This window comes from Oncorhynchus nerka, linkage group LG10, assembly GCF_034236695.1.
Source record: "Oncorhynchus nerka isolate Pitt River linkage group LG10, Oner_Uvic_2.0, whole genome shotgun sequence".
In the NCBI taxonomy this organism is placed as follows: Eukaryota; Metazoa; Chordata; class Actinopteri; order Salmoniformes; family Salmonidae; genus Oncorhynchus; species Oncorhynchus nerka.
In genome coordinates this window covers 49,776,338-49,804,309 of record NC_088405.1, presented here as the reverse complement: position 1 = coordinate 49,804,309, position 27,972 = coordinate 49,776,338, and the positions used below count along the sequence as shown (strand labels likewise).

Genomic DNA, 27,972 nt, shown 5'->3' with positions numbered 1-27,972 from the left:
AGAGAACAGGATTTCCAAGCAATTTATTATTCCAGCATAGACCACCACAGTGTGGACCAAGTGAGGTACAACTGCGAGAAATAATCACAATTTAAAATAGTTTGCATTTACATGACATCCTATTTTCTTTTGTGCTAAAATATTGCAAATATATATATATATATAGAGAGACATATGTATTTACTAGTAGTATAAATAGCAGAAACCAAAAAAATCTCAAGGTGCTACATTAGCATTTTTATGACATCACCTCTCCCAAGTTCTCCTGGATAAAACGTATTTCACTTCTCCACCCATGTCATTTTACGCCAAAGCTCCACCTTTTCATTCTTCCAACTTTGACATGAACCTTCCACTAATATGGAGACCTGAGTTGTTTTCTCATATAATGCCTATTTAGAATGGGGGAAGAGGAGCGGTTGCATATCGGTAATATATAGCATGACCTCTCTGAAGTGCCATTCCTTTTATGTACCCAAGTGTTTCACAGCACACAGTGGACCTAGTGTCGCAAATGACTTTGAAAATCAGCATGCAATAAACCAAGTGCCTTTCCCCCCTCCCCCCATACTTAATTCAATGCAGTGCAAATAAGTCTGTATTTTGGGGGGGATTCAGTGTGTTTTGGTGTTTTCTCAAGTGGAAATGCTATTTAGCGTGTCCTCCAATAGGAGCAACACAACACAGGCTTTCAGTGGTGGGGACTGTTTTGCATTTAGAGTTTAGTCATTGACTTGATTTCTAAGTGTTTTCAGTTTTACTAGTAAGAGTCTTTCTTTTTTTTCCATTGCCAATAGCATGGAAAGTACCCGAGCAAAGCATTTAATTCCCAGGCGTGTGCGAAAGCATGCAGTGCTTCTGTAGAGCTTCGGGGGACTGTCTACATACCTTTCTAAATCTTTTTTTTTTTTTTTTTTTACACTTTTATGCTTTATGTTCTGCTTGTACTAACACAAACCTTTTTCAGAACAGAAATAAAACACCTTCTCTTTCACTCTAATGTGAAGACCACTGTGGCACTGGCACCACTCCTGAATCCTGCTCAAAGGGATTCTTTCTGAATATGCTGCGTCAAAATTGTACCAAAGCCCAGATCTGATTGGACTTCATTTGCTGTTGACAAACAGGGGTCTAGGATGTTCGTCGGTCTGATTCTCGATTTTGCCACGTCTAATTTGAATAATGGAGGAATGTAGAGTGTGATATCTTCTCTCCCATCTTTATGATGCCTAATCTCACATTTGAAATCTATTTGTTGTCAACTGTCAGAGGGACTATAGGCTATAAGTTGACACACTTCTATGAATATATCTGAAGTTAAAGATCCCTTTACATTTATTAGAAAGAACAGTATAAGTATTTAACACAACCTACCCAGCTACATTGATTGTACAAGAATGAGGTCACTGTTACATTTAGCTGATGTTCAATATCAGATAACTATATTAAAGAGTAGTCAATTACTGCACCATATTTTTTTGCTACTGTATGTTTCACCTAGAACCAGGGAGCCATTGTTGTGTATTTGATGGTATTTTGCAATAAAAGCACAAGTCAAGATCCTAATGACTTAAACTCTTCCTTGATAAGAAAGGTGTGGAATGTGAGAGTACAGCACCTCAGTGTTGTTTTCTAAATCTGTACCACAAACCAGCCTAGTTGAGATATGTTGTATACCCAAAGAAACACAGTAGAAGCAGAAATGCAGAAAAAGTTTGTTTTGTTTAAGATAAGGGTCATCCTTGCCTGGTCAAATAGAAACTCAGCTGGCCTTCAATCTTCACATTCTAATGGCTGGTTATACATCTGTTATACATTCTACCCTTCACCCTAAAACTGATTTGCCGTACCTCCCTTTACCCACGTCCCCTTCTCTCACTTGCTCCCTCCCGCCTCCCTCCCTATCTGGTTGTTATGGTGTGGAAACTGCTGACTGTTTATTTCTGAAAGTCTCAAAAAACGCCAGCATGCCCTTTTTGGCTGTGGAGGAGCCAGTCATGGGTGGGGACAGTCCTTGGTGAAGGGGAGCTGGGAAAGTGAAGCCGTCCATGGAGTTGGCCCTCTTCACCTTGGAACCCGCCTGCCACATTTTGGACCTGGGTGGTGGAGTCTGGGCCACCAAGCACTTCTGGTACTGGACCTGCAGGGGGCACAATGGAGCCATGTTAAGCAGTGACCTTAGTTTCCCTTTCATTTTGAAAGATACCATACATGACTCATGGCTCTAGTACATTCTCTACCAGTACCTACAAATTCCGTTAAAATATTCATCATTCAGCCATGATAGCATGTTTAAATTCAAGTATTTATCATGCTAGCTTCACCTCTGCATCTACAAAAGCCATTTTGTACGTTAGTTCTCCAGCCCTGTGTTTCATCCCTTAGTCACTCACCATGCACGCAGCCTGCACAGCCTCAGAGATGATCCCTGCGTCCGGCTCACACCAGAAAACATGACACTCAAACCGCTGTGTCCCGCAGTCCACTATCACTGCAAAGGTGTGTGTGTCATGGCCCACACCCAGAAAGGTCAGGTAACGCACTTGACATTCCCAGAAGGGATCATCTCCATCCTGAAAGAGAAATCCCAGAGAAGATAACAGAGAGAAAGGGAGAGAGAGAAAGAGAAAGAAAGTGAAAGAAGGAGAGAGAGAGAGAAAGAAAGTGAAAGAAGGAGAGAGAGAGAGAGAGAGAGAGCGAAAGGGAGAGAGAGGGACAAAGGGAGAGACAAAGGGAGAGAGAGCATCAGGCAGACAGAGAAATGTAATCATTTCATTGGTTGGTCTGACCACTGCATTTACAGGTTTCCTGAGCACTCCTCACCTCTCCTTTCCAGAGTGAAAGCACAGTGTCGGAGATGTGGATGACGATGGGCTCCCACTCGTCACTGTCTGAGGTGTTCATGATGCTCTCTATGGCCCGGTTCAGCACCTCCATACCTGCCAGAGGATCTCACATAAAGCCCCTTAATAAATCTGCTTCAGTAACAGACTTCTAAAAGTACCTGTTTTGAGAGGAAATGCTCCTAGCGTCAACTCTTCTTCATTCTACTACACAGTATACTCAAACGGCATTCCAGTGATTGCGAACCTATGCGATCATCACCTCGGGTGTGTGGTCTCCAATGACGACTAATGGCTTGTCATCATTAATAAGAAAACCTCTTTGGTAGCTACAATCTGCCTTTATTGCCTTGCAGAAAGCCTTTAGTCAACTGAAATTGGTACTTAATGCAGGTAAAACCAAGCATATGCTGTTTTCCAAAACGCTTAAAAATGTATCTGATGATTTATGCATATATACATTGGATGGTGCCCACATTGATCGTGGGCCGCCTTTTAAATATCTGGGCATCTTAATGGGCTTCCTTTATAGGAATAGGCCATGCCTTTCGTTAAATAGCAGAAAGCAAATCATTCAGTCGACATTCATAGCGGTTCTAGACTATGGCAATATTGTCTATATGCATGCAGCTGCCACTGTATTGAAGCCATTGAACGCAGTTTATGACAGGCAACAGGTTTAGTACACATTACTGGGATCCCTTCTATCTCCACTGAGTCAGGTTAATCTGCTATTAGTTTTTTTTTTTGCACCTTACTTGTGGAATAATTTCAGAAACAATTGAAAGGTTAAATAAAAACCTCCGTGGAGCATAATATCTCCGACATAAAGCATCTGGGACTGGGCGTTTATGTCAGTTAGTCAGCTGATCCAGCTACAACACCTTGATGGATGCTACCGTTTTGGAGCCTGTAATCAATAATCCATTTTCTGAAAGAGTGCCGTGTTACATACTGCGAGACGACGCCTCGCCTGGGGACAGCCAAATACACAGTGAACCTGAGAGTTACCTAGCCATGAGACGTGACTCGGCGTATTTGCTGAGGATAAAGAGACAATGTCCTCTGTCCCATTATCCGGCCCCAATTTTAAACATGCCTGTGACTCCTGGCTGCGGTCTAATCCTCTATATCTGGTGATGACATATTACAGATCCTCTTCCCCTGTTGACTCTCAAGGTTGTTACAGGAAAGGGAACATTGGCTCGTTTAAAAAAAAATCTAGTTCAATTAGATGACAAGTTTGATGGTATTTTGCCAGTTTAATAAATCATAATGGTGAGATTAGAATACTGTAAACCTACCCATCGCCCTGGAGACAGGCAGGTTTCCGATGTACTGCACCTCAAACTTCTGCACCCTTTTCCTCATTGCATCCAGGAAGTCCACTGCAGCAGAAATACGAATATAATGTATCACATGACTTCTGCCACATTATGGAGTTTACCATCCATATAAGCTACACATGGCTCCAGTCAGACAAATCCCTACAGATTGTAACGGATGGGTTTCTGTGGGCTCTGAGCTCAGCCAGGCTACAGCACCTTGACGTGGCAGGTCCTCGGGGGAGATGTTCTCCATGGTGAGGGAGCGGGCCATAGATGGGCTTCTAGTCGTCTTCTCTGCCATGATCTGGATACACACACAGACACATCATGGAATGGAACCTAAACTCCTACGGTGGGCTGAAAGGGATCTTCAACCACTTCCTATGCTTGGAAACCTTTGGTTACCTTCGAGCACATTTCATGCAAAGCCGTGGCGATGGTTTTTGCTGGGGCGTTGCAGCGAAACACATGGCACTTCAGCATACAGGTGTCTTTGTCACTGGCCACAAAGGCAAAGTCTCTGTAAACGGTGCGGAACACAAAAGCAGAGGTTAAACACAGAGAAACGGGCATCTATATGTCTGGTTTGTGGGGAAGTTAACCGACTTCACAATTCATCTGGTGATCTGGTACTGTATGTATGACAAGATAATAGCATTAGTATGAATGGGATGGAAATCAAAGCCATATTGAACACAAGCGACACATCAAACTATCGCTTCTTCGGCACAACTACTGTGCCGCATGACCGCGTTGGTTCACTGAACTGAAACCAGTGGTACACCAGCCAGTATCACGTAACAGTTGGTTTGATAACATGCACAATCATCAAACGACTAAGCAACTGAGCACCGAAGACAGCACAGGCTCTCGCAACATTGACGCTATCAGTTCCATTCTGGCTCAACACATTGTGACCTCAGGCTGTGTCCCTCAGCAGCTGATAGGGGCAGGCCACGTCAGATGTCAGGTCTATAAGTACCAGTGATGCATATGGACAGACGTTGTTCTCAGGACTTTAAGGAACAGGGACATGGAATACTGTCGCCCTGTCACCAATTTCTAATACCAGAAAAGGGACAAGAGACTCACCATCTCTTCTACACTATATTCACAAAGTCACACAACTGACATTGTAATGTAAACTCTCTGACAAGTAGTCAGTTCATAAAGAACTGTTCGGTGTGCATATGTGCAGTTGCTAACTGGGAAAAAGCTCTGTGGTTGCAGTTTGATGGCTTTACGTGGCTTTACGTGTGTAATTATCTCTATAACATCCTCAGTGACTTCGAGCAACAGTGCTGTTTTATAGTCCACAACTCTGGTGCACCAGGATATGCCGATGCCTGCAAAAAGACCTAAGAGACCTGCAGCTTTTTAATTATTGAGGGAAAAGAGGGAATAACAGATGGGCTTCCCTTTTGGCATCAAAGGTGGGCCCACAAACGGTAGGGTGGGATCCTTCCTCTCTATTAAATCTCAGGGAACCACTCAAACAGATTGGCAGTCGGTGCAGGCCACTATGTCCTCTGATCTTGTCCACACAGCATATCGCCACCACGTCACCAAAAAAAAAGAGTGAATCTATTTTATGACAGACGTAGCCGGCCCTAGCCTTTTGGGGGCCTTAAGCAAGATTAGGTCGCGGGGCCTCCCGATCTAGCGGGCAAAAACTTTTAGAGGCCCCCCACTTGACAGCAGAGAGAACATTTGCCAAATTTCGTGCAATTCTACACAGTTCGCCATGGGGAGTAAAAAAAATGTTGCAGTTTTAAAGCAAGCTTTCATGCAATTCTACACATTTTACCATGGGGCGGAGAGAAAAATGTGTAGTTTTACAGCTAATTTCTTGCAATTATACTCATTTTACCATGGGGTGGAGAGCACAGAAGGTTGGTGGCACCTTAATTGGGGAGAACGGGCTCGTGGTAATGACTGGGGCCAAATTAGTGGTATTGGTATCAAACACATGGTTTCCAGGTGTTTGATGCCATTCCATTTGCTCCGTTCCTGACATTATTATGATCCGTTCTTCCCTCACCAGCCTCCAGAGTGGAGAGACATTTTTGCTGTTTTAAAGCAAATTTCCTGCAATTCTACAAATGTTACTAAGACTTATATGTCATGTTAATAATAGCTGAGTGAGAGTAACTAAAACAATCATTAAGGGCCCCCTGGGGGTCAGGGCCCCTGGGCACATGCCCTGCACGGCCGATCGGTAGTCGGCCATGATTACTACAAGTTTAGATAGCTGGCTAGACTAACATACCAATAAAAACAATGTGTTAGCTGATATGGCTAATTGAGTGACTGTCAGTGACTGTCAGTGACTGACATAGGAGAAAAACTGCTGATGCACAAGCAAATTTCGAAATTACACTTTGTGAATTCTACTATTCTAACGCTGAGCAGTAATTTGAGAGTGGGGGCCCTTAGTGACCGCTTATGTCGCTTATGCTCAGAGCCGACCCTGCATAATCCACGTCTTTGGTTTGGGTGTAATACAGTAAAAGCGAGGAGTACAAGCGCCTTCAGAAAGTACTCACCCCCCCCCCCCCAAATAAAATGGTGTTACAGCCTGATTTTAAAATGTATTAAATTATGATTTTGTGTCACTGGCCTACACACAATACCCTATAATGTCAAAGTGAAATATTTTTTCTAAATATTTACAAATATTCATTTAAAGTTAAAAGCTGAAATGTCTCGAGTTAATAAGTAATTCAACCCCTTTGTTATTGCACGCCTAAATACGTTCAGGAGTAAAAATGTACTGAACAAGTCACATAATAAGTTGCATGGACTCACTCTGTGTGCAAGAATAATGTATAGCTTCTTAAGTATCGGACCCTTTTTTTCAATTTTCGCCTAAAATTACATACACAAATTTAACTGCCTGTAGCTGAAGCAAGGATATGCATATTCTTGATACCATTTGAAAGGAAACACTTTGAAGTTTTTGGAAATGTGAAATTAATGTAGTAGAATATAACACATTAGTTCTGGCAAAAGATAATACAAAGAAAAAACATGTTTTTTTTTTGTTTTTTACCATCATCTTTGAAATGCAAGAAAAACAACTTAGATTTTGTCCACTAGATGGCAGCAGTGTATGTGAAATGTATTAAACTGATCCAATGAACCATTGCACATCTGTTCAAAATATATCAAGACTGCCCAAATGTGCCTAATTAGTTAATTAATACATTTTCAAGTTCATAATTGTGCACTCTCTTCAAACAATAGTACGGTATTCTTTCACTATATTAGCTACTGTAAATTGGACACTGCAGTTAAATTAACAAGAATTTAAGCTTTCTGCTCAAATCAGATACTGTATGTATGTGTCCCACGTCACCCCGCTCCTCCGCTCTCTCCACTGGCTTCCAGTTGAAGCTCGCATCCGCTACAAGACCATGGTGCTTGCCTACGGAGCTGTGAGGGGAACGGCACCTCAGTACCTCCAGGCTCTGATCAGGCCCTACACCCAAACAAGGGCACTGCGTTCATCCACCTCTGGCCTGCTCGCCTCCCTACCACTGAGGAAGTACAGTTCCCGCGCAGCCCAGTCAAAACTGTTCGCTGCTCTGGCCCCCCAATGGTGGAACAAACTCCCTCACGACGCCAGGACAGCGGAGTCAATCACCACCTTCCGGAGACACCTGAAACCCCACCTCTTTCAGGAATACCTAGGATAGGATAAAGTAATCCTTCTCACCCCCCTTAAAAGATTTAGATGCACTATTGTAAAGTGGCTGTTCCACTGGATGTCTTAAGGTGAACGCACCAATTTGTAAGTCGCTCTGGATAAGAGCGTCTGCTAAATGACTTAAATGTAAATGTAAATGTATGTCTATGCCCTGAAATATTTTCTTTGTTACTTACAACCTCATGCTAATCACATTAGCAGCCTGCGTTAGCTCAACCGTCTTGTGGAGGGGGGGGGGGATATCCCATTGAAGTTAACATAATATTTCCATTATATTTTAATGACTACCTCATCTCTGTACCCCACACATACAATTATCTGTAAGATCCCTCAGTCAAGCAGTTAATTTCAAACACAGATTTAACCACAAAGATCAGAGAGTTTTTCCAGTGACTCGCAAAGAAGGGCACCTATTGGTAGATCGGTAAAAGTAAAAATAACAGACATTTAATATCCATGTGAGCATGGTGATCTAATTAAATACACTTCGGATGGTGAATCAATACAAACAGTTACTACAAAGATACAGGCGTCATTCCTAACTCAGTTGCCGGAGAGGAAGGAAACTGCTCAGGGATTTCACCATGAGGCCAATGGTGACTTTAAAACATTTACATAGCCTAATGGCTGTGATAGGAGAACACTAAGGATGGATCAAGAAAAATGTAGTTACTCCACAATACTAACCTAAATGACAGAGTGAAAATAAGGAAGCCTGTTCAGAATAAACATATTCCAATACATGCATCCTGTTTGCAATAAGGCATTAAAGTAAAACTACAAAAAACTAGTCAAAGAAATTAACTTAATAACGTCCTGAATACAAAGTGTTATGTTTGGGCCAAATCCAACAAAACACATTACTGAGTATCACTCTTCATATTTTTAAGCATGGTGGTTGCTGCATCATGTTATGGGTATGCTTGTCATCGGCAAGGACTAGGGAGAGCTAAGCACAGGCAAAATCCTAGAGGAAAACCTGGTTCAGTCTGCTTTCCAACAGACACTGGGAGACAAATTCACCTTTCAGCTGGACAATAGCCCAAAACACAAGGCTTACCAAGACGACATTGAATGTTCCGGAGTGGTATAGCTACATTTTTTTAAACTTAAATCGGCTTGAAAATCTATGGCAAGAATTGAAAATAGCTCTTCAACAATGAACTTGACAGTGTTTGAATAATTTTTAAAAGTGTAATGTGCAAATATTGTACAATCCAGGTGTGCAAAGCTCGTAGAGACTTACCCAGAAAGACTCACACCAAAGGTGATTCTAATGTGTGTGTTAGAAGGGGTGTGAATACTTGTATAAATTAGATATTTCTGTATTTAATTTTCAGTAAACTTTGTGAAAACATGTTTTCACTTTGTCATTATGTGATATTGCGTGTAGATGGGTGAGAACAATTTTGAATTCAGGCTGTACCACAACAAAATGTGGAATAAGGCAAGGGGAATACTTTCTGAAGGCACTGTATATGGGGAGTATTTGTCACAGCGAAAGGTACAACTTTACAGTTTAACTCAGACTGGCAGAGTAGAAAGGAGTGCAACTTGGCTCAGGGGAGCTGATCAATTGGACACAACCCAGCAATCTCTCCTGGTCCATTCGTCAACAAAAAAAAAGCCCATTCAACTGTAGTAGAAAACCTGTGAAATGAACATTGAGATACACACTGTAAGATACACATTGATGCGTCCTCCACTTGGCTCTCAAAGGAATGCAATCACTATGGCTTCTAATTGATTCAAATGCAGTTTGAGCTGAATTTACCTCAGGTATACCTGCATACCATTATGAATCTCACTTTATAGATCAATCATCAGCAGTAATAATTTGGCAAGACAACCGCCTGGGATAGTACTGAGTGGGCATTTTGTTGTGAGACAAGGGCAGAACAGCACATTGCATAAGAAACAAGGGTCACTACAAGTCGAGAAGGAAATAGACAGGGGTTCCTTTGAACATGCATGAGAAACAGGGCAGGCATTCACATACGGTACATTACATGTCGACAGAAGCACGTTACATTATCGATGAGACACTAGAGCATGACTACAGAAACGACACAGAAGCTTCCCGAGGCACCAAGCGTTCAGTTGCGACCATGATGCAAGCTGTCAAAGTCACAAATGGCACGTCAACAGAAAATGAGTTGACCAAGAAGAGAGTGATTACCTGTCTCTGTTTTCATGAGTGGCAGTTAAAAGAAAGAAAAAAAGTTCATTATTACAACTACTTCAAATATGAGACAAAACTCTTGCATTGGTTTACAACTATGATCATAACACAATATAGCGTAGCGTGTGTAAAAAATGTTGCACCTATATATTGACTTATTTTCAGTAGTTTCAGTCTTGGATTTTTCAAATCCTTAGCATTTTCTATCATTGTCGCGTTTCTTCCTCGGGGCTATTCCATTCTACTTAGATGTAGTTCCACTGACACTGCCATCAGATCAATGCCTGAATGTTCTCCACCAAGAGCGTAGACGAAAATATAGCTGCTCTCAAATCCACTCAACATGAGCTCCCAGTGTATTACAATAGGCCATAAACATCTGTGACCCAGAAGAACTAACCTTACCCAAGGCTGTATAGCCCATAGAAAAACAATATCATATAAATAATTGACTTTCTTCACTCAATGGAATATTTCCATGTCATCAAGTATACACAATAACAACAACTTTGAACAGTCTTTCCATGACCGAACAACCCAAGAGCATTGTGCTTAGTTGGTCAGTTCACCATATTATACCGTGTTTCAAAATGTAACTACAGATATATTCATCTCTTGTAGACAGGATGGAACGTGTAGGATAATGAGCAGCACTGGTTCCGTTGCTTGGGTTTTCGTCACTGATTATATGTACATATCAGGACGGGGGAACTTCGCACGTGTGGTGAAATTAGCTATGGCTGAGAGTTTACTTTTGCGAGGGGGGAGACTTTGTAAACCGGAACTCCCAATTTCGAACACCTATGGACCCAGAAATAAATCACAAAGCTGACCAAATTATGTGATATTTTCATTCTGTGAGAGAGGAGTGGGGGTATTTGCCCATACGATCCCCAGGTTGGCCCACCTGCCGTTGTTGCATCCCACGCCCCACACACGGATGTTGATGATAGGTTGGCAGTGGATAAGGCTGCGGTCCACTGGGTCCATCAGGCTAAGGGTGTCCTTCTTCAGCACCATCATCATGTCCTGGCCCTGGGAGAGACAGAGGTGACAGGGTGGGGTGGGGGGGCTTCAGTGGGACTGCTTTATGGTGGCAGTAAGGGTAATCTGGCCTGCAAGCAAACTGCAAGCTCACATGTACTGGACCAAACCCAAGGTCGTATGAGGTACTGGGGGTTCTCAAAGCTACTAATGGTTTAATTTAAAGGAGTAACACACAATAAACAATTGCACAATGAGCCATGTACTGCTTGCCAAAATAGACCAAACTAAAACAAAACCTAATAAACAAGTAATGTTACTGTATTCTACTTCACCACCCACCATTACTCCCTCAACCCCCCGCCTCCCTCTTACCTCTCCCCAGGCGCCTAGTGCATCGCGGCCCTCAGCCTTGCTGCCGGACAGCTGCTGGATGCAGTTATTGACAGCCAGACTGCTCTTCCCCGGGGTCAGCTCCTCCTCTGGGATCTCCACCCAGCCCAGTGAGCGCACCGCAAAACACTGACCAAGACAACCACACCACACCACGCCAACAGGGCCCAGGAGGCAGTGGAGAGGAGTGGATGGTAGGGATGAGGAGGAGGCAGAAAGAAAAGGGAATGAACAGAGAGTGTAAGAGAGAGATGTGCATGGATGCGCAGTGTTTTTCCGATCATGTGCAGCATAAAAGGTTATAAGTGTCTTCGGCATCTACAGTATATCAACATGATGCATCCACGAAATGCATTTAGCGACTTTCAATCACTACTGCTCCTCACTGTGACTTCAAAGATAACTCTCACATCCTTTTAGTGGACATGGTCTATGAACTCCTCTAAGAGCTGCCTAGCCTGGGCCAGAAAAACAACTATCGACCAGGGCTTGCATTAAAAAAAAAAGAACATGCTGTGCTACAGAAGGAGAGGGATTTGGACACCGTAGCCCACTCTACCTTGGAGTCAGGATCCATGTTGGTGCAGAAATAATCGTCCTGCCAGGAGATCCTGTGGGAGATTAGCAGAACAGTCAAATTACATGAAGGATTACCACCACGACAGCACAAATGACACGGTAGCCTTTTCTGCATCCCTCACTGCTGCCCCGGATGATGCTGTGTGGAATATTGTGTTGTATGTCACCATCTCGTCCTTTGTTGATCTGTTTTGTGTTTGACTTTGAAAGTAAAGCCCTTAACTGGCACTGATGGAAACAGCTGTTGAGTGAGCAGTGGATGACAAAAACAAACAGAGAGCTGGTTTGATCGCCTTCAAGCAGACTGACTCAGAGGTGGAGTTCTCATTAGCCCTCTGATACAGCTGACTGGAGACAATCCCAAGAGGCTGCTATTCCTGCAACCAGGAGCCCACTGAGTCAAGACTCTCCCTCCCTTTCCATTGCACTCTTTGGAGAAGCAGAGTAGGATGTGATTATGTCCATTATAAGACCTATGGATTTCTTGATGCTGTGCTCAGTGAGCTGAGTTTCACTATTCTCCGCAATCTCTGCCCATACAAAATGTTAAGCTCCCAGGTGTCAAATGCACCCTGATTCTACACATGACCACTGCAGAAGAGACTGTGTTTATCGGTTGATTCAACAACCTCTACATGTTACAGGACACAGTGCCAGAATAACTCGCGATAATGGAATTGTTGTGTGCTTTTGCCCGTAATGGCAAAAGCAAGGCAGCCATATGTAATGTTAAAGAACTTATGAACAACCATCCAGGTGATTTGACCAAACAGGTTGTACCTTGCTTTATGCTAAAGAAACCTTAGAATACTGGTTTGTGTGACAGATGGTTAAGACTCATCTTCAGGTACTATATTGGACAGACCCCCCCCCCCCCCCCCGCAATTGCCTGTATATATTCAGATTATGGCACAAAGGCTGGACTGTAACGATATGCCGTAGTGGTTGTCCCATCTGCACATGACGCGTCAAAGAACTTATCCATTCCCGATAAGGCAGGGGACAGATCTGGCCTCTGCTCAGAACACAGACAATTGAATAATGGGTGTTGTTCCAGGAGGCATAGGGATATATTGTGGTCTGCCACATTCCCGGGCCAGTGAAGCCATCATGAGCCCTTTTGCCATCAAAACAGATTCAAAGAGAGAGAATACATCCCATGCACTAACCCTCTCATTTGATTTACGCAATCAACGTCTTTTATTTCAAAGAGCTCCCTAAGCATCCAGTTCTGCAGGTGATACAAATGTACCTCATCGACCCATTAACCTTGTAGAATAACTTTGGCACGGAGCGTAATTGTGTCGTACTCAATACTCTACCATGGATGGCCTGAACGAGTTTGTAACAAGGCTACAGTGCTTGTGAAGGTGGATGAGTGTTGGTGTGGGTCTGCAGAGGATTTTGAAGGAGTACCTGTCATTTACGGAGGCCACTGGGCTCTCTGTCAGCCTTGCCCTTGAGCCACGTCTGCCACCAGCCTCCAGGCTCTGGAAAATAGGACATGGGACATTATTAGAGGTGTGATCCTTTCCTCTCTGATGAAATCACATCCAAGTATAAAGCAGCCAAAGTCAAACAGCAGGACTGAACTGTGTTTTGAAATTGAAACCCTAACCTTGATGTCCGTGGCAGTGACGCCATTGACGGCGCTCTGGTCCTCCTCATTGCTGTAGGATGGGTGCTGCCATTGTGTGGTGCCTGTAGGCACGTGCCAGTAGTAGGTGCCAGTGCTGTCCCGGATGGTGCGCCACCCTGACGGCAGGTCAGTGTCCAGATCAAGACTCGGGTCGTTCCAGATGTTGTCTGAAGAACACAGAAGACAGCAGGGATCCCAACGATGAGAGGCGAAAGCAAGTAAGCTTAATGAATAAGTGGCCCATGACCAATATTACAGTGCATTTGGTGTCACGTGAATGAAGTGATGAGGACGATAATAACGGTAGTTTCAGATCTATATATTTCATTGTGTTCATAATGGTAGCTGGACGTAGCACAAACACAGCTCTGAGGTCCATCGTACCCAGGGGGCTGCATCCCATCGGCATCTAGCGTTAGCCTCACCCAGTCTGAAGCCCATGTCAGCCACACGGCTGACCTTACTCTCCACAGCCTGGCAACATGCTAATTCTGCCAAATGCCAGATCGGAATTCGGAGCAGTCCCTCTGCATCACAGCTGGCTAGCAAAAGCTACAGTGTCTGAGGCTCGACTCCTTTGTTTTCTGCTAACACTGAATATGTGACGGAACCGCTTCGAGTTCGGAAAGGGCAAATGATTATGTAACGCACTCACAAAATGACAAATTCTGCACATTAATTCAATGTGCTCAGCTCGAAGAGAGAGCAAGCCGAATAGAGAGGTGGTAAAAAAAAAATGTAAGGAGAGAGAGAGAGAGAGAAAGCAAGAAGTGGGTCAGTAGTGACATGAGGGACTGTATCCCAAATGGTACCCTATTCCCTATGTAGTGCACTACTTTTGACCAGGCCACAAGGGGAATAGGGTGCAATTTGGGACACCGCCGAGGTCACCTGGGCACGGGTGTCTCTCTCACAGCAGAGTGCCACAGTGGCTCTGTTACCCTCAACCTGGGGGCACAGAATGAAAATAGAGAGGCTAAATCAAGCATGCAAAAAGCACTGATGCCTATTTTTCTTTATTTCATTCTGGTCTGTCGTTTGTGTGTGTGCGTGACCCAAATGAATTTGACGTGATTTCATGCCTTGTAGATCTCATCCCCATTCGTCTGGCTTTTTAACCCTGGTCACCCCTGTGTCTGGCAATGAAAAACAACACCACGCATCCCTGGGATAAATAGCATGGGAAGATTATACCCAGGAACAGATCAGCTGAACCCTGCTACAGGGAGAGACAAATCAATAAGAGACAGCAGTGTATAAGAGGCCGCAGTGTTAGAGAGAGATGGAGGCAGAACTCTTCAGTCTTCGTGGATGCTTCTATAGGCGGGCAGGCCTCCTGGGCTTGGATGACACTACTATTCAATACATTTCACAGTCTGATTGACGGGTCAGTGCACCATCTCCGGGGCGTGATGAAGCTGTGTGAAGAATTAGAACTCATCCCAACCCTGAGGACGAGGCCTCCAGAGGAGACAATTTGGCACAGAGCTCTCCTACTGTAGCCTCCCTTCTCCCATTATTGACCAGTGAGTAATACAGGGGAGGGATTCTAAGAACTAGCATCCGTGGGACATCGTAATGTATGACAGTTTGAAAGAAATTGATATTTTCTGCTTTAAAAATGGAATGGCAAAGTGTACTTGTCACAAACAACTACTGTATATCACAGTGGCTGATGCTGTCACTGCTCATACCAGACTAGAGTAGAGCCTTTCTCCCAATTATGCTCCTTGAGATCAGAACAAAGGCTCTGAGCCTATGTGATGTAGCCTAGTCCTAATCCATGTTGAAAAGGTGGGAGACATCTCCTAATGCTGGGTTCTTACCGTTACCCTGGGTTCTTACTTCTATGCTGGGTTTTTACTCCTACGGTGGGTTTGTAGTTTAAGTCAAGCTATTTGGTATTATATAACCGGACACCAGGGATGATGATGGGTAATCCTCATATCACAAGACCTCAATATGAAAGCCAAAACATAGCGAATCATCGTCTTCCATGCAACTGACCCCAGTCACCAAGATAGTGGCACGAATCCTCTCCGAGGTAGCAACATCGTACCGCTCAGACTGCCAAATGTGCATAGTGAATGTCCAGTCCTTTTGGGATCTATGGAAGACGATGAGAGTTCCAATAGCTCCAATCATGAACCAATCAAACATTCTTCTGTTCCCACATCGGCTGCAGCAAAGCCTTCTGCTGACAGGCCATAAGCAATGACCGCCCAAATGACTTTTTTTTGTGTTTTAGGCTGACTAGTTCTTGTGCTGTCAGCATCGTGTGACAAAGCACACTTGGGGACAGCCACTAAAAGAAAAAAAGCTTGGTGAAATGGGAAAATCTATCATGTACAGTCTCCACTGTAAAAATGATTTCCAATAACAGATTAAATGTGCCGTGCAATTCCTGTGGTAAGCAAATAGTATTGATGTAACTATTTTGATGTTGACACAGTGCACAAAATAGCCCCTGTTTACAGTTTGCATGGATCTGTAATCTAAGTCTATATCTTTTTTCAAAAATGCTCCATCCTAAATATTAAGACTAAGGCAAGGCCTTGATTTCTGGTCAAACAGATGGAAAAAGGGGTCTTGGAAAACATCTACCAGAAAAATATGTTAAAAGATTGTGTTTATACTTGTATTTTTCATTTTGGATAAATGATTTGCTTTCTGTAAGTTTAAGAAAGATTGCCTAGGGTCTTGTCATTCTGTTACAAAAATAACACATCTCATTTCCCTCCTTCGTGAGGAGGGAGTACAAGGGAAGTTCAGAAGTAACAAGGTAGACCTAGTACTGTTATTTTCAGCTCATAACTGAATTCTTTCTCTTTCTGGTGGGCAAAGCAATAGTGAGGTCTCTCTCTCTCCCTCTCTCTCTCCATTTACTGTAACCAGCATCCACTGAGCACCGACAAGACACTGGGTGTTCATGGACATTGAGAAGTAGTTATTTGATATTCCACCAAATTTTTTTTTTGGTACGGTCTGGACAGGCTTCCATTTCAATGTCCAGGGTTCAATTTGTCCCAAACAGACGTCCATGACTGGTTCCGATTTGGTCCAGTTAGGTCCAAATCATAGACGTCCACGTTTGACAAGTTTGGAGAGCACAGTACATCAGAGCACAGAAGTGTAAAACACAATACAGTAAAGTTTTAAAAAGTTCAGTAAAGTACAGTCCTGTACAATAGAATAGAGTTCAGTAGAGTACACAGAGCACACTAGAGTTGATTACACTATAAAGAACTGTACTCTTCTGTACTATATTCTACTATTCTGTAGTGAACAGAACTATACTCCACTGTAGTTTGCTGTTCTATTACCATCATTCTGATACCGGGTGTAAATCCACTTCACTTACTGTAATTCAATAAACAAAACAGATTTTTTAAAGTCAAGTTATCATGTGTCACGAACCGGCTCAAAGTCCGTAACAGAAAGGGAGACAACGTGGAGATTAGGAATAACAAAAATATATTTATTAACTGAGGTAATGTAAATACAATTAACAATGGTGTGTGTAGTCAGTAATCAGTAGTGTAAGTAAGTGGTTGCGTGCATAAATGTAATAATGAGGGAGGTTGAAAGGTGCCAAAGCAAACAAACAAAACGGCCACAAAAAATGCCACAACCAAACTCTATCAGTGTGTCTGTATGGATAGAGTCTCAACGAATGGGGAAGAGGTGTATTTATCCCGGGACACACCCGAGCCCAGGTGTGTCCCATTTCGCTGACAAACCTCCAGGTTCCGCCCACCGACAAGGACCCCGGAACACCATACCAGTCACACAAACAAAATACTGCCCTGGATCCTAATAGAATCCCCAGCCTGCGTCCCAAATCCATAAGGGGGGGTACGTGTTCACACTTCCTCTTGCCCATGCCAACCTCATCCTCTCCAGACCTCAGCAACCTTTGCGCACAGGAAGCAACCTTTAAAGAGGAGAGAAGAAAACGAGACCAGAAGGGAACAGACAGGAGCGATAGAACAGGAAAACACCAAACATAAAATAACAGGGGTCAGTCACGTGGACATTCAGGAACAGGGCGCACGAGACAGCTCGCCAGCAACGACATTAGCAGTCCCCCTGATGTGCCGCACATTGATATGGAATAAACACCATCTCATTATCCTCTGGTTAGGACACATCATGGAACTCAAGAAGGTGAGAGGATTATGGTCGGTGTAGACCATAATAGGTACTACTCCTGACCCGACATACACCTCACCTATGAGTGCTAGCGCTTCTTTTTCCACGAGTAGTTCAACTGATAAAGGTTCAACTTTTTGGAAAAGAAACCAACAGGCCTCTCAACACCCAGACACATCTGCTTGCAGCAGGACTGCACCTGCCCTCACGTGACTCGCATCCACCTGCAAGGTAAATGACAAATCCACGCGAGGAGCAGCCAGCACCGGAGTTGAGGTAAGCAGCCTCTTCGCATCTTCAAAAGCCTGTTGACAACGAGAAGACCAGACGTAAACGGCCTTAGCTTTCAGCAAATCCGTCAAGGGAGCGACCACAGTAGAGAAGTTCCTAAAAAAACTATGGTAATAACCAATCATTCCCAAGAAACACATCAATTCCATTTTAGTAGTTGGTGGTGGAAAAGCATCAATAGCTACCACCGTAGCCCCAAACAAGACGCACTTCAGCCTGCCCAACCACCTTTCCAAGATATGTAACGGTCGCCTGAGCAAACTCACATTTAGCCAGATTGAAGGTGACCCGCAGCTAGGCGATCGAACAAGGCTTGAATATGGGACAGATGTTCCTCCCAAGTATCTGCATATATCACTACATCATCCAGATAAACAGCCCACCCGGTTAGACTGGAGACAACCCTGTTCATAAGTCGATGAACATTGGCAGGTGCATTACGCAGACCGAAACTCATAACCGAATACAAGTACAGACCAGAGGGTGTAATAAAGGCAGAGATTTCACGTGCCCTACTCGTCAGTGGCACCTGCCAATAGTCCTTTAACAGGTCAAATTTGCTCACAAACTTAGCTGCTCCGACTTGATCAACGCAGTCCTCCATCCGAGGAAGAGGAAATTAATCTGGCTTAGTGACACCGTTTACCTTACTGTACAAAATCTGTTTGTCCCATCCGGTTTACTGACCAAGATAAAGGGAGGAGTCCAACTGGAGAAAGAAGGCTCTGCTATCTGACTCTCCAGCATGTACCTGACCTCAGTATCCAGACAACGCAGTTTCTCAGAAGAAACTCTATAGAACCGCTGACGAATGGAGTCAGCATCCCCAACGTCAATATCGTGTTCTATTAAGTTTGTAGGTGTATCAGAAAACAAACCTGGAAATCTCTTCCCGCCCATCAACAGGTAGATGAGCGAGAAGGCCATCTAAAATATCCAGTGTCTCTGAATTTTTCAATCTACCCTGCAGTAAGCAATCGTCAGGACCAGGAACTTCCTCCCCATGCACGGACCTAGCATGACAAGAACCCAGCGAAATAACAGTATTGGCCAAAAGAACAGGTTTTATCGTCCTCTGTAGACTCCCACCGTTCAGCCTCAGAGGAACGTGCATAATATGGTTTTAACAGATTTACATGGCACAGTTGGTGTGCTTTTCACCGTTCTGGAATGGCAAGTAACCGTATATGTACCTTGAAACTTGGCTTGAAAAGGAGAACTAACAATTGGCAGCAGAGCAATAACCTGATCACCTGGACAAAAGTGACGAGGCTCAGTTCGCCGATCAAATATGCCCTTCATCCTCTCCTGTGAATCCTTACCCATCTCAGTACAATAAGCTCTTAACAAAGACTTAAGTGTTCAATGGAAATGTTCCAGCGCTCCTTGACTCTGCGCGTGATAGGCGCAAGACAAATTGTTTTTAATATGGAGCTGTTGGAAAACCTGACCAAACAGATTAGAGGTGAAATTAGATCCTTGATCACTGTGAATGACCTTAGGGATTCCAAACAGTGAGATAAGTCTGTGCTAAAAGCTTTGACTCAGTTTAGTGGTGATAGACCGGAGAGGATAGGCAGCAGGAAACCTAGTGGTCTGATACATCACAGTGAACAGGTAACTACTACCATTCTTAGAGCGAGGCAGAGGACAAACACAGTCAATAATCAGATACTCAAAAGATTGGCTGAGTACAGGAATAGGAAACAGTAGTACCGGCTTAGTAGCTAGATTAGGTTTACCAGTTAATTGGCAGGTGTGTTGATGAACTCAGAAACATCCCTCTTTAACCTAGGCCAAAAGAAATGTCTTAATATGCAATTGTAGGTTTTCCACACCCCCATATGTCCAGCAACGTCATCGTGGGAAGTTGTCAACACCAACTCACGAAGCTTAACTGGTACAACAACCTGACTAATAGCCTCCCCCACAAAACAACTACCATGAGACACCCAATTCCTCATCAGGACATCCTCTCTGAGAAAATAGCCATGGGCGACATTTCCCAACTGTTCCACAGGCACGCAACACTTCCAATGTGTGGGTCAGTCCGTTGCTCCTTGATTAGATTAGAGTGGGGTACAGATAACGGAATAACAGGGAAAGTAGTGACAGATTTCTTTGTGCCATTCTCATTAGCCGGCGCAGTGACCAGGTCACCACGGTTCATAGAACGCGTCACTGCACACGCAGAAAACACCTCTGGGAAAATATGCGCACTCATCAGGAATCCCTACAAATTACGGCTTAGCTGAAACCACTGGAGATGGAAACACGACAGGCCATACACGCTCACCAGCCAAGTTATTCCCAAGGATAACGTCGACCCCCTCAATAGGCAACGAAGGACGCACCCCCAAAACAACCTCACCTTTCGCCAGTCCATAATCCAACATCAGTTTATGCAATGGAACTGACAAGAATGTTCAAACCTATTCCCCTAATTAGAACACTATTCCCCGAATCAGTCTCAGCAGGGAAGTGTAACACATACTCCAACACAAACGACTCAGAGGCACCTGTGTCTCAGGATCTTCACTGGTACTAGGTCGTTACTTCCTAACATTGACACAAAACCCACCGTAATGAAAGGTAAATAGTCTGGGTCAATATGGACTTTCACATGCCCCTGGGCATGAGACAGTGTGTCAGGAGTGAACTGATGTGGGACCGGCGCTGTTAACGCCATAGGCTTAGATTTAACGTAAGCACTGCATTTACCTTTAGCCCTGAGATCCGGACAGTCGTTTTTCCAATGACCTGAACCTTGACAGAAGTGACACTCTTGACCAAAGTCAGCTTCACCACAGGAGTCAGGCTCAACCCTAGTTGAATGAAACTCTGCCCGTGAACCAGAGTATCTCGGTGTGCGAGGCCCAAATCTCGCCGAACGGCCTCACTCACTCTGAATACAAAACGGCCACAACCAAACTCTATCAGTGTGTCTGCATGGAGAGAGTCTACTCAATGACTGGGGAAGAGGTGTATTTATCCCGGGACACACCCGAGCCCAGGTGTGTCCCATTTCGCTGACGACCCTCCCGGCTCCGCCCACCACATCCTATTAAGGAAAACAAGAGCAAAGAGAAAAAATTTGGCAGACAGAGTGGGAGGGTCATCACACGTCATAGCTGACACCCCATTCTTTCTGCTGACATCTTGGAATCTTACTCCGGAGTGTAAGGACAGACGCTGGAGATGAGAAGCAGGTACAGGGAGTGAACATTTAATGAAACACTGACATGAAACAGAACACGGACAGTGTCTGGACAGGGGAAACGTAAACGACATTAATGCTGACGTGGGGAACCAACGGAGGAACAGACAGATATAGACGGGGCAATCTACAATGTGAAGAAGTCCAGGTGTGTCCCCTGCCCCCCTGGGCGCCACCTGGCATCCCACCTGGGCGAGCCTGACGGGCTGGCCGAAGCATGTGCAATGGACGAGCTGGCTGAGTCGTAAAAGCCCGAGGAGCTGGCTGAGGCGTGAGAGCCCTGAGGCGTGCGAGCTGGCTGAGGTGTGAGAGCCCGACGAGCTGGCTGAGGCGTGAGAGCCCGACGAGCTGGCTGAGGCGTGGAATTTGGAAATTAGCGCAAAAAAATGCTATTGACTTTAATTGTATTTGTGCCATGACTTGAATAGAGAGAAATAGTAATGGCTTTTTTTTGTGTAGGCACTAACTCTGCCGTGATTCGTTTGACAAAGCCTATGGGGAAGTGAATGCCGTTTTTGGATAAATCCCGAAAATAAGGTATGTGGTAAACACAGGCTTAGAAGATATTATTCCTTTGGTCTATGAGACAATCTTCATCAGCAAGGCGTGAGAGCCCGACGAGCTGGCTGAGGCGTGAAAGCCCGACGAGCTGGCTGAGGCGTGAGAGCCGGCTGAGGCATGATTTGGGATGGGCGCCTGCCAAGCCAACCGAGGCAATAAAACCTCTCGAGCCATCAAAGGCGTGGAAGCTATAGAAATAGATGGGGCAATCAACAAAGTGAAGGAGTCCAGGTGAGTCCAATGAGCGCTGATGCTCGTAATGATGGTGACAGGTATATGTAAGGAAGGGCAGCGCTTGAGGGAGAGCAAGAGCATGGTGACACGGAGAAGATATAGAGAGCAATAATAGTATTTTTTTAGGCACAGGGAGATTTTACTGAAATTCTTTCTCCCAACTTTGCATCTGCACAGTTCTTCCAGTAAATGTGGTTTTGTGTAAAATGTTCAGTGTAAATTGTTAAAAGTAGTCCTTCTGCATAGAGTTGTACAGTTTGTTGAACTTTGAAGTCAACGTTTTTAGTTTGGGAATACAATTCAAAGTGAAAAATCTGAGTCTCCGCACCAATGGCTTTCCTGACTCAGAGGGCTTTCTATTGAATAGTGGAGTTCATGAAGTCCGTGAAGTATTAGGGTATTGTCTCAACACCAATGACACAGGGGAGTAATAATTAAGTCTGTGGTTGGTCATCTCTGAAGTAATATATGTCATCGCCATGCTATTTTAAACCAGTTCCTGTCTATTATCATAAATAATCTCCTCTATGGCATGGCTTTTCTTCTACCTAAATACTTAGTGATCTGATGTAAGTGAAGCCTCCATTATGACTTCCATTGTAGTACTAGGCTTCTGTCTGTGGATTGTACTGACCAGTAAAGGTGAAAAAGTGTACGTGTTCCAATCACACAGAAGGTAAGATACACATGCATTTCCTACAGTTTTACTTAGTGTCGGGAGTAGAGAGCAGAATGCAGACTCGTGAAAGTGTGCCATACAGCAGTGAATCTCCAGCAGAGGGTGTTAGTGAATTATTGATGAATCCCAGAGTCTGCACTGCGTGATCAGTCCCTATAGCAACTCCTGCTGTAAACCAGCTGATCCAATGAGCTAACAGGGGAACAGACATTTGCGTAATATTGTTGTTGTGTGCACCGCGGTGCACGTGCACTAGATTGATGCATGCGCATGAATGTGACTGCTATTCCCGTGACAGGCAGAATTGAGCTAGTCCACCATGCGGGTATCCGCCATAGCTCTGTCAGAGTTGCCTTTACTCATTGGTGCCAGTCTGCACTTGAGAGGTGTTCCTAAGTATTTTGTTACATTGATTTTGGCAGGCGTTTATTTAATTATGGTCCCCGTTCAAATAACTCAAGTCTCCATTGTGACTAAGTGGATGTAGGGACGTGGTGTTTCTATGGGGGAGGGTGTACAGTACAGTCCTCGCCCCCTTATTATTGTCACTGATGGGTGACTATCTACTCTACTCTAGATACAGATACACACTTGAGTCTCTTAACACACATTTGGACTGAGCCTGTTACCAAAGCACTCCAAAATGGCCAATCAAGACCGAGCTGCAGATTGCACTCCCTACGAGGCTGTAAACAGCTGTAATTGAGCAGTCGTGATGGCAGTGATTGCAGTCGGGTAGCTCTCTCTGCCCAGAACTGCCCCTTACACTAAAGAATGGGGAACGAGTAACTGGGACAGCAAATGAAATATTGAAGCATAATGGGGATTTAGAAATGAGAGCTACGATTAAAAATAGAGAAAGAATGTAGAATATGTTTATAACAATGTAAAACACCTGTGCTGTAGACTAGAGACAAAGACAAAGTGAGACCAGAAATTACATTATGCAGAGAGAATTAAGTAGAGACTATAAATAACAGTAATATGATAAACTGTAGAGAGAGAGAGAGAGAGAGAGAGAGAGAGAGAGAGAGAGAGAGAGAGAGAGAGAGAGAGAGTGGGGGGAGAGAGAGACTACAGTACATCTGGAGGGGAGAGAGTAATCCCAATGGTGCGTCTGTGCAAGGTCAGAGCTGGGCTCTATCTGCCAGAGGGATTATGGGCCAGAGTGGATCACAACTTCAATCTGGGTTTCAGCTCTCAATCCGGGAGCAGGACGGCTATATCCTTTTCTACCAGCCATGCCACGCACCCCTTGACGAGTCGTAGATCTGAAGCCTATGGGCCAACCCAACCCAAACATGGACAGCATGACAACGAAAGTCAGATAAATTCATTCAAAACACATACTGTACAGACATGGGACCAGTTTTATGTTCCGCAGGGTGCTATTAAAACTCCATTCCCCACCCTATCCTCCTCCAACCCTGCAGGATAATGTGTATACGATGCTAACATTAGACAATACAATTTTCCAATAAACTACTGATACAGTATCCCTGTTTACATGTACCATGCTCAGCATAAGGATGACGCTCTCTCTACCTCTCCATTTCTCTCCCGCCGCCTCTTTCGAGGGGAATTATTTTGGGAGCAATGACGTAACCAGTCAAGGCAGACGCTTTATTTGAGGAACCTGTGGTGTTTGGGTGTATGAATGGGGGGGAAAGTTGATAGCAAAAAAAGGCACAACAAAGGTACAAGCCTTCGATAGCCTCCAGAGAGGATATGAACAGTGTTGTTGCTCAACAATATGCATTGGACTTGACATTTAATTCATCATTGCTTACAATACTATACTGTCGAATAAATCATTTTTGGTAATATCAACATTTTAGTCAACAAACGTATAATTGACTCTCCATTGACTGCTCTCCTTTGTGCCTGCTGCCTACTGTGCTATGCATTACCCCCCATAATAAAAACCAGCTACTCCTAACGCCAGGAGAGCAACAGTTACCACGACAACACCAAGTCACATGGCAGCCCACACAGTCACCAAGGTGAACAACACATCCTGTTCTCTGTAAATAAGAGCTCTGGGCTTGATTTTGTTTACTGTGTGTGGGGAGAGAGGAACACTCAACCTTCGTCTCTCCCGAGCCCGTACGGGAGTTGTAGCGATGAGACAAGATAGTGGCTACTAAATAATTAGATACCATGAAATTGGGGAGAAAAAGAGTAAAAAAATAAAACATTCCAAGAATTACATAAAGATCAGTGGCAAACATACGATGCACAGAAGTTTAACCAGCCATGCAATGGAGAGTAGAATTCATGTCGGCTCTCCGGGAACACTCTCTCAAGTAGAGGTCGACCGATTAATCGGAATGGCCGATTAATTAGGGCCGATTTCAAGTTTTCATAACAATCGGTAATCAGCATTTTTGGACACCGATCATGGCCGATTACATTGCACTCCACGAGGAGACTGCGTGGCAGGCTGACTACCTGTTATGTGAGTGCAGCAAGGAGCCAAGGTAAGCTGCTAGCTAGCATTAAACGTATCTTAGAAGAAACAATCAATCTTAACATAATCACTAGTTAACTACACATGGTTGATGATATTACTAGTTTATCTAGCTTGTCCTGCATTGCATATAAACAATGTGGTGCCTGTTAATTTCTCATTGAATCATTTATCATCGAATCACATCCAATAGTCAAAGGTATATGAAATACAAATGGTATAGAGAGAAATAGTCCTATAACAACTACAACCTAAAACCTCTTACCTGGGAATATTGAAGACTCATGTTAAAAGGAACCACCAGCTTTCATATGTTCTCATGTTCTGAACAAGGAACTTAAACGTTAGCTTTCTTACATGGCACATATTGCACTTTTACTTTCTTCTCCAACACTTTTTGGATCATTTAAACCAACGAACATGTTTTATGATTTATTTGAGACTAAATAGATTTTTATTGATGTATTATATTAAGTTAAAATAAAAGTGTTCATTGTTCATTCAGTATTGTTGTAATTGTCATTATTACAAACATATATATAAACATCGGGCATCGGAGTTGAAAAATCATAATCGGTTGACCTCTACTCTCAAGGGCGTAATGATCCCATAATGATGTGTGAGCAAGAACACCTAGTAACACTGATATATGAAACTGTTTAGAAGCAACAGACAGATACATCACTGATTGTGAAATCCCCACCATCGCCATTATTATCATGAAAGTTCACCCAAAGTACAAAATTACATATTGGTTTATTTACCCTGTAAGCAGTCTATAGACAAGGTATGACAGCAATCCATGTTTTGGTTTATTTTCTACCGTCACAAAGTTTTAGCATTTGTGGAAACAAATCCCAGTCAAGTCATGGTACCGATATTAGCACTTCTCGCGCATCATGTTCAAATCATCTATAAATTATTTTGTTTGAGCTGCACAATAAATGTTAAATACTTTGGGATGATTTGGAAATTATGCGCAAAAAAATGCTATTGACTTGAATTGTATTTGTGCCATGACTTGAATAGAGAGAAATAGTCATGGCTTTTTTGTGTGTAGGCACTAACTCTGCCGTGATTCGTTTGACAAAGCCTATGGGGAAGTGAATGCCGTTTTTGGATAAATCCCGAAAATAAGGTATGTGGTAAACACAGGCTTAGAAGATATTATTCCTTTGGTCTATGAGACAATCTTCATCAGCAAACATCACATTCTGTGAATTTTGACGCATGTATGAATTTGTTTTAAAAAAATCTCATAAAGGACATAAAGGCTTCATAATTCCTAAAGGTCAGGTTAACTGACCTTATCTCATAAAACAAAATGTATAAGATCTCCTAAGCCTGTGTTAACCTCAGACCTTATTTTCGGTGTTCATCCCTAAAACCCTATTCTTTCTCATTCATTTTCCCCATAGGGATGGCTGAACGAACTAGAGGTAACTCATTTCCGGATTTAAGGACTACAAACTGGCAAACTCTATGGGATTTGTATCCAAAAATGCTACAACGTTAGCATTTGGAAATAGTGCCAGGGAAACTAAACCAAAAGCATGGTCTGCTGTAGACTGCTAACAGGGTAAGGCAACTAATGTTATTTTGCAATTTGGGTGAACTATCCTTTGAATTCAAAGCTAAATACAAAAATAATCCATAGATCAAAAATGTTCTTTGTCTAATGGAAGCACTCTAGTTCACTACCTGAACTCTCAACAAACACACAATCCGCACAACTCAACCTTAATAACCCTTCAAACTTTCCGACAGGGAGCGTTGGGACGGTTAACAGAGAGGTCGCTAGTTCAAATCCCCGAGCTGACAAGGTGAGGAAAAAAACACCTTTACATTGCACACATGCGTATAATACACACTTTTACATGTGTGAAACAAGACAAATATAAGCACCCAGTTTCACTCTACGAAGTGTGTGGGACAGAATGCCTGGCCGGCCCTACATAACGCAATACCTGTAGTTGAGCCTGTCTACCAGTGAAAATCAGATAATGAGCCCACCCCAGTACCTACTGCACTCAGGCCAGTACCTACTGCACTCACTACTCCTCGGCTGGCCGTCTCCTCTCCCTCTGAGGAACAAGGGACGAGGCGAGAAAAAGGTCTGGAGGAGCCCAGGACAGTGTGTGTGTGTGTGTTTACTCACCGTCATAATTGACTATGATGATGGCGAGCATGTAATCCTTCCCCAGCATGCTGATAGGTGTTCCTTCCTTCCTGGTCAACCTGGCTTAGCTGCACCACATTCCCGTACCAAAATGTCCTGATGTTGCCAGGACAACTCTTCCCCGCACACACTCGTTTACAACTGCACACAGCGCCAAGCGTCACGGGACACACTCACATGCCAAGAGGATTCAAAATATCTTTCTTTCTCTGTCTGACTCTCTGTGCATGCCCCGTCCCGGGAACTCTCGGGAGTCTTCTCCGTCCGTCTTGCTGATCTCTTTCTCTCTCTGTCCTGCGTCTCTATCTCTTTATCTGTGCTGGAGGGATGCTGTTTGTTTCACTGCTGCTGCCTTTCGTTTCGCTCTCTTTGTACTGCGCTCAGCGGTGCCTGCAGCTTCTGCCACTCCCCCTCCTCCTTCTCCCCACCCCTTACCTCTCTTTATCACACGCTCAAGCTTTTCTATCGCTCTTCTTCTTTCTCTTCCTGCCTCTCTGGTTGTCCCCTGTCTCTCGGTGCCTTAAAAGGACTG

General features: G+C 43.8%; 1 protein-coding gene across 1 annotated transcript; it reads right to left on the bottom strand.

Annotated features, from left to right (window-relative positions):
* Nucleotides 1-6: 6 nt before the first annotated feature.
* Nucleotides 7-27,820, bottom strand: LOC115135452 (amyloid-beta A4 precursor protein-binding family B member 3-like). The gene is made up of 12 exons (XM_029670152.2): nucleotides 27,420-27,820; nucleotides 13,637-13,824; nucleotides 13,435-13,508; nucleotides 11,999-12,050; nucleotides 11,422-11,568; nucleotides 10,970-11,097; nucleotides 4,577-4,691; nucleotides 4,388-4,475; nucleotides 4,148-4,231; nucleotides 2,824-2,939; nucleotides 2,394-2,573; nucleotides 7-2,140 (listed from the first exon to the last, which is right to left on the bottom strand). Exons 1-12 carry the CDS (start codon nucleotides 27,466-27,468, stop codon nucleotides 1,913-1,915), a joined length of 1,449 nt encoding a protein of 482 aa, XP_029526012.1. The 5' UTR covers nucleotides 27,469-27,820; the 3' UTR covers nucleotides 7-1,912.
* Between the last annotated feature and the right edge of the window lie 152 nt (nucleotides 27,821-27,972).

Bases quoted from the DNA above. Each gene is read 5' to 3' on its own strand.
- LOC115135452 (XM_029670152.2), bottom strand. From the start codon at position 27,468: ATGCTGGGGAAGGATTACATGCTCGCCATCATCATAGTCAATTATGAC. The intron at 13,509-13,636 runs GTTAGGGTTTCA...CCTATTTTCCAG, and splicing joins TCACTGCCACGGACATCAAG to AGCCTGGAGGCTGGTGGCAG. The intron at 4,692-10,969 runs GTGGGCCAACCT...CACCGTTTACAG, and splicing joins GTGGGATGCAACAACGGCAG to AGACTTTGCCTTTGTGGCCA.